At 48.5% G+C, this 7220-nt stretch overlaps 1 protein-coding gene across 1 annotated transcript; it reads right to left on the bottom strand.

Moving 5' to 3' along the window:
• Positions 1 to 478: 478 nt before the first annotated feature.
• Positions 479 to 6121, bottom strand: LOC120671330. Its single transcript, XM_039951633.1, has 9 exons — positions 3625 to 6121; positions 3333 to 3481; positions 3185 to 3247; positions 2946 to 3098; positions 2708 to 2871; positions 2456 to 2603; positions 1442 to 1564; positions 1247 to 1334; positions 479 to 1147 (listed from the first exon to the last, which is right to left on the bottom strand). The coding sequence occupies exons 1-9, from the start codon at positions 5885 to 5887 to the stop codon at positions 978 to 980; spliced, it is 3321 nt and encodes a 1106-aa protein (XP_039807567.1). The 5' UTR covers positions 5888 to 6121; the 3' UTR covers positions 479 to 977.
• Positions 6122 to 7220: the final 1099 nt, after the last annotated feature.

Genomic DNA, 7220 nt, shown 5'->3' with positions numbered 1-7220 from the left:
ACGAGATCTGGGTCCCTGTTTACCACCCCGATGTTTCGGGGTCACGGAAGGTCGCGAGGGCCCACTCGTTCTACCACGTCGGGAAACAATTCTCTTCTGTGGCAAAAAAAAAAAAAACCCAAAGAATTTTACCACCACGCCGCGCCCCCGCGATGCTGGATCTGAGTCCCCCCGATGGCGTCGGGGAGAGCGCCCGGGACTTCCCCCCAACTTGGCGAACGCATCCGCCCACCACGTCCCCCGGCCACTTGACCCGGGGATCGGAGCTGCCGTGGTGGGCGCGCGCACGTACGCGGCCGCGCCCCATACGTGACGCGCCGGGTCGTCATGGGGCGCGCCACGGCCCCGGGGGGGGGGGGGGGGGGGGGGTGGGGCGGGGCAGCGGCAGGCAGCAGCAGTAGCAAGAAATAGAGCACAGATCTGGAGACGATGCTCCACGATCTCCAAAAAACATGTAGCATGCACCGAACAGCAGAGATTTACAATGGAACCCGGGGATTTTTTTGGATTTCAGTATATAACACTATAACTCAATCACAAAACCGAAGCAGGTCTAGTTACAAGCAGGACCTCACTCTGTTCCCAGACTTGTAATATACCAACACACCATACTTACCCAGCAACAACCAGTTCACATTCTGACAGACCAACCGAACCGACCGACCAACATGTTTCTAAGTAACCCAATTATTACCCAGAAAAGGGTGGAAAAGGAAGAAGAAATGAAAATAATAATAATAATATCGGACTCCCCTATAACGGACGCTAGACCTACAAACTTATTGAACGCACCTCAACCAAAACGGTATGAATGAATGAATAGGCATCTGCTGCGTCCATTGCGACACTTGTAGACACACGGCGGGTAACTTTTGATTACAATATACGGAATAAATGGAGGGGGTATGAACAGAACCTAGGCATATATGGAGGGTAGCGAACTGGGTCCCAGTACAACTTTCAGGATGTTGGTGACCTCAGTGCTGTACCTTCTGGGATGCAGCCATCGAGCGAAGTCTATTTGCGATCTCTGTGAAGCTTGGCCGCTCAGATGGTTCTGTTGACCAGCATTGCTCCATCAGTGACCTCCACTCTGGGTCACAGGAGTCAGGCACCTGCGGCCGTAGAGTGTTGCTCACAATGCCACCTGCATACAAAAGAACAGCTTACATTGAGCTCTAATTCATAAAAGTTACTGAGCATACATACTGCATTTTGTATATCTGCAATGCTGGATTGTACCCACCTATAATAACACCATAGTGCAAATCTGCATAGGGTTCTTCTCCTGTTAGGAGTTCCCAGAGAACAATCCCAAAGGAGAACACATCAACCTGAGGACAGCATGAAAATATTTGTCAATTCTATGTGAACTCGTTGGAACCAAAGGATACTCCAATCATGCATATATTGTAGATAGAATAGAAATGAATTCTCTCACCTTTTCAGAGACCAAGCTGCTGCTACCATTCAGAAGTTCTGGGGCCATCCATGGAAGCGTTCCCCTGACACCACCAGAGATAAGGGTCTGACACTTCACTTTTGAAAGCCCAAGATCACCAACCTAGAAATATAGGGAAAGATGCACTGTTCAGTTTTCACCCCAATTAGAAAAATAATAATAACCTCATTTGACCTTAAAACGCAAGATGTTAAACCATGGCATTCTACAATCCTATGTATCATATAGGCAATATATGATAAAATGCTAGTTGAACTAAGAGAGTACAAAATTCAGATTGTAAACAAGAAATCCTGAACTAAGAGATCTATACCATATACAGCTAAAACAAAACTATTTCACGCTGTTAGCATTTTGACAGTTCTTTCTCATAAAATTCTACACCAATTCGCCCCATTCATGTTCTGTAGCTTTATTCACAGAACTACGAAATAAAGCTGTGCACCCATTTGATAATATACATATTTTGTATTCCTTCATGTGCCAACAACATATGCCTCAATTTAACCACAACCCAAAAATGATCCCCAGCAAAGGTGTTTAGTCCTAGATTGTATGGCTATGCATCCCATTTGCCTTCTAAGGTTTTATTTAACAGCAACGTGAGTACATGACATAAGCTACTTACTCTATCCAAGCATACACAATACATTGTTCCTTCAAGTGCTAATCAAGGATGCCTCAGTTTATGATCCACATCTAATGTTTATAATTTTAGATACGTCATAATTGGCCAGAGTAACAAGTATTATCTAGTGAAGAGTCCAATCCTATCAGCAGTACTTGATCTGCCAAATTAATGGCCATCTCATAATAGTAACAAGCAATGTACTTTCAAACTCGCAAAAGCATTGGTCATACAGTGCCAAACATATAATGTTGATACAGGATGCACTCCCTATGTCTTAACAATGAATATGACAGACAAGAGAACAAATATTATCTAGCAACAAAGTGCAAGAAAGAATAATATAGATTGGTCATGCTGCTTACCTTGCATATTGGACGTTGAGGGTCCCTCAAATTAACAAGCAAATTGTCACTTTTCAGGTCAAAGTGCACTATATTTTTGCTGTGCAAGTATTCCATTCCAAAAGCTGTATCCATGGCAATAATTAACCTCTTACGTCGATCAAGAGTCCTGCCCAGGGAAAATAAAACATCACTTCCAGTAACATCATTGATTCTGCATTTTAAGCAGCAGACAGAATATAAGTTATATGCAACATAGAAGAAGGAACAAACTTGGCATTCTTCAGCAAAGCCGTCCTAAGTGAGCCATTGACCATATATTCTGTGACTGTGGCAATGGATCCTCCTGGTCCATCTAGAACAACACCATAAAACGCAACAACATTTGGGTGATGCAAATCCGCAAGGTTAGATGCTTCATTCCAGAAGTCCGACCGCTGAAATATTCAAGGCCCATCAATATACAGACAAGCATAGCAAAAAACAAAGATCAGGAAGTATGAGAACGAACCATCTTTTCTTGCTCAGATGGTTTCCCAGCAAAACATCTGTCATTGATTCTTTTTATTGCAACATCAGTGCCTCTCCATTTACCATGGTATACAGTTCCGAAAGTTCCAGAACCAAGCTCTTGGAGCTCTTCAAGGTCATTGTTCTTTATAATCTGGACCGGACATGGATTCAAAAGGTTATAACCACAGTACAATATTAGAGATGTACACACTTAATATGGCATATGATGATCCTAACCTGCAAACGTCCATCTGTAACTGAAAATCCTGAAATCCAATCTGCTGGTCTGCTCTTGGCAACCTGCACGCTTCTCTTGTTTAGCATTAAGGCTAACATAAATAAGGAGTAAGGACATTTAGGAGCAACGAAATAATCAGCTCCTAACCTCGTTCGGGTGAACTTCACTGTCTACTTTATTGGTAACAGCCCGAGCTCCTTCATTCGGCACAGGAGGTTGGTGATCAGATGACTGAGCTTTAGCTGTAGCTAACGCATCCTCCATACCCAGTAAATCTGGGTTAGACATTTCATCACCTGGATTGATGATAGACGCAAATAAGAACTCAAATTACAAGTACATTGTCTAGTTAGGAAAGTATGGCTAAGAATGGAATATTAATATAGCAACCATGTTTGAGTCGGAATATTAATAAAACAACCATGTTCTGCAGGTGTACCTCTGTGATCTGACTGTAGCTGGAGAGAAACATCCTCAGCTGGAATATTCAGATCTGGCCCCTTGCAGTTCAACAATGAGTTGTGTGCGTGAGGATCCCTTGGGCTGATGTTCTCCCTGCTTGCTACTCTCTTGGGTCTTGGTGGCAGTGCATGCACATTTGTGGTTGCTTGATCCACATTAGGAGCATGATTTGCCAATGCTGGTGTTGGTACCTGAGTTGTGCTTGGAGGAGCGACGACTTCATGTGGAGCTTCCTGGTGATAAACTTCAGGCAGAACATCTCTTCGCTCATTCACTGTATTAACAGTGGCATTTGGATAGACTAGATCAATACCATAAGTCGACTGAGGAACCCCACCAGGCCCGACTGTAGCAACAACGTAACTAGAATAGGGTCCTCCAATGCTCATCATATGTGGCATATGGCTCACATTAACATGCTGGACATTGTGCAAATAAGAGCTGGCCACAGATGGTGGTGGCATTGATTCCGTTTGAATCAGTACCTTTGGTTCATTCACATCAAAAAACGTATTGGTGTTGCTCGGATGAACCTCTTTTGCTCGGGTATCTGGCCTGGTACTGATATTATTCTCTGGGAGCCCCTGAGAGTGTTCTGGTATTGCATGCTGAGGCAAACCACTGTCAGGAGACATGGTGGGCTTCCTTTGTTCAGTAGATCCTGAAGCCTCATTGGGACTCACCCAGAGCGAATCCATCATCCTGTCCACATTTGCCACATAATTTGGCACAGCCACAGGCGCAACTGGAGGCACATTGTCACGATAAACCTGCCCATCCTCACGATGCCTTGAATTGCCACTTAAACTACCTTCATCAGCAAGTGGATTATTGGGACTAGCTGGCTTCACTGGATACTGAGCCATCGCATGGCCAGAAGGCACAAACTGATAATGAGAGCTCGCAACATCAGTATGGGCAGAACTTGGAGAAACTACTCTGTCCTCGCTAGGAATCACAGGGATATGGCTAAACCCATAGGTAGATGGCAACTGCTGTGGTGGCACCTGCTGCTGCTGCTGCTGCACATACACATGCTGATGCAAGCCAGTTGGGTCAACGAGCACTGAGTTTGTAACCCCTTCCACCTTCGGCACATACACCCTGTCCTGCGGCACTTGATGCATATGCGTGTATCCATAAGCCCCCAATGGAGCCTGAGCAGACCTATCCGGTATCATGATCCTTGCCACATCTTCAGGCCGCAGGCTCATGAACACAGGCCCCGGCTCAGGCACTGCCCCTCCGTGCACCTCATTGCCATACTCATTCATCACGGGATCAGAGTGAGCGTGAGGCAATGCCTTCAAGCACAGATTGCAGTCATCAAATCTCGCCCCGTGCGCTGGTGGCGGCTGATTCAGACCCTGCATGGCATCTCTATGATCGTTCATGAACACAGGAGGCAGCGGTGGCAGCTGCGACAGTGGCTGCCGGTACCTTGTCGCCTCCGGAAGCGGATGCGGATGTGCAGCCACCTCTGGATGTGGATGCGGATTCACCTGGGGAGCCCTCCCTTCCGCGGCAATCTCCTGTGGCTTCGCCTGTACAGGAGCAGGTGCAGCATTGCTGAAGACATCAACAAGCGGCGGAGGCGTCGCCCCAGCCCCACTGATGTTCGATCTCGCAGCATCATTGGAGCTAGTGGAGGTGGGGGAAAGCGCGGCCGGAGACCCCGGGCCGCCGCCCCCTGATGGCGCCGGAGGGGGCAGCCCCCCGTCGGAGTACTGCGTGGAAGAGAGGCTCGCGATGCTGTCCTTGCGCACAATGCCGTTCACGGCCTCCAGGTAGCGGAGGCCAGCATCGAAGCTCCCGCCCTCCAGCTCCTCCCCCACGGCGCCGCTGCTGCCCGCTGCATCCAGGATGGGGAAGATGAAGACCCTCAGCTTCGGGCTGGCGCCGCCTAGCTTGTCGTACTCCTCGACCATGTTGTCGAGATCCTCCGTGGAGGACACGGAGATGAGCGCGTCGAGCCCCTCGTCGGGGAGCTGGTACTTGACCGCGAAGTGCGGGCCCGTGGCGCCGCCGTACGCGTCGGCGAGGCGCGCGAGGAGGTCCGGCAGCGACACCCCGCGCGGGACGGACACGATCCGGGTGTCCCCGCCGGCGTACCGCAGCGTCCCGTCCCCCGGGCGCGGGAGGATGCGCCCGCCCAGGCTGCACAGCAGCTTCATCCTCTCCCCGCCCACGCTCCCACCGACGCTCCCGCCGTCGTCCGCCGCCCCCGCGGTGGCGGCCATCCGCGCCGGCCGGGCCCACCACCTCCCTCCCCCCCTCCCCCCTCCCCCTCCCCGCTGGATCTAGCCTCGGGCTCCACCCACGAATCCAAACCCTAGCCCCCGGGGCGCTCGCGCTGGCGGTAGGACGAGCCGAGGACTCGAGCGGCGACTGGCTCAATGCTTAGCTCATGGCGTGGGCCGCGTCGTCGCCTGGTTTGAGGAGAGTTTGCGGGGAATGGGGGGGGGGGGGGGGGGGGGGAGTGTAGTAGTAGTAGTGGAGTAGAGGGGATGGGGGGCGGGGGGCTGCGTGCTCGCGTCGGATTACTCAAAAACCCTTGGCTCGCCCGCTTCGCTTCGGTGGCTGGCTTCCTTTTTTCCCCTTGGTTTTTTGGTTTCTTACTCTTTCGGCGGCGGTTTTGCTTATGCAGGGCCTTGGAGTTTCCTGCTCGACCTGGGTTTGTTGGTGACGTTTTTCGCTTCTGTTTCTGCTTTGCTCTGGTTGGTGTTGGATTATTTGAAAAGCTCCTCTGCTTTGCATCTACAGGGTCAGTTGCAAAGAAATTGTATGTAGAGATAGGATACGCAAGGAATCTTTCACACTAGAACCTATCTTTCTGTTAGAGGCGATGGTATTTTTTCCGTATTAGAGAATTACTTTTACGCATCGTAGAATCTATCATGCGGATTTGGGAATGAATCCACCAAGTGCCGACCGGAACGTACAAATGTGTCTGTGCGTTTCGCGACCGTAAGTTGTATACGACAATTAAATCTAAGTAACGTGTAATGCTATAGCTAGATTCGGAACCGCTATCTAAATAACGGAAGTCGATACCTTTATACGCTAAAAGATCGCATTATCCAAGTTTGTGATAACGTCAAAAGAGCTACAGGGAAGTAACGGATATCGTTTATAGTTCTCATGTCGACAAATGTAGACTTTTCTTCATGTACTTTTTTTCATTTTCACTTTTTCTAGTGGAACATATATTTTTGTTTAGTTCAGTGTTCGTCAAAGAGGAGTTTTATGTTTAAGGTCTAGCAGTGGGCTATGTTTAGAGGGAGGAACGCGAAGTTGAGGCGGTGTTCTAATCGGTAGTAATATAGAACTTGAAGTGAGGAAAGAGATATTGCAGTGTATTGATAGACAACAAAAGACATAGAGAGACGGAGAGGGATAGTTAGGACTTAGGAGCGGTCATGGAATTCTTGGGTTGGTGATGAATTATTGAAAAATTATTTTTACTTTTCAATTATAGTGTTTGTTGGAAAGGATTGAGTGTGGAGATGGGATACACAAAGGAGCTTTCACATGAGAAGCTGTGATTCTGTTAGAGCCCATGGTTTCTTTTTC

This window comes from Panicum virgatum, chromosome 4N (genome assembly GCF_016808335.1).
Source record: "Panicum virgatum strain AP13 chromosome 4N, P.virgatum_v5, whole genome shotgun sequence".
Classification (NCBI taxonomy): domain Eukaryota; kingdom Viridiplantae; phylum Streptophyta; class Magnoliopsida; order Poales; family Poaceae; genus Panicum; species Panicum virgatum.
The sequence above is the reverse complement of the archived record's forward strand: the minus strand, read 5'-3'. Positions and strand labels throughout refer to the sequence as shown.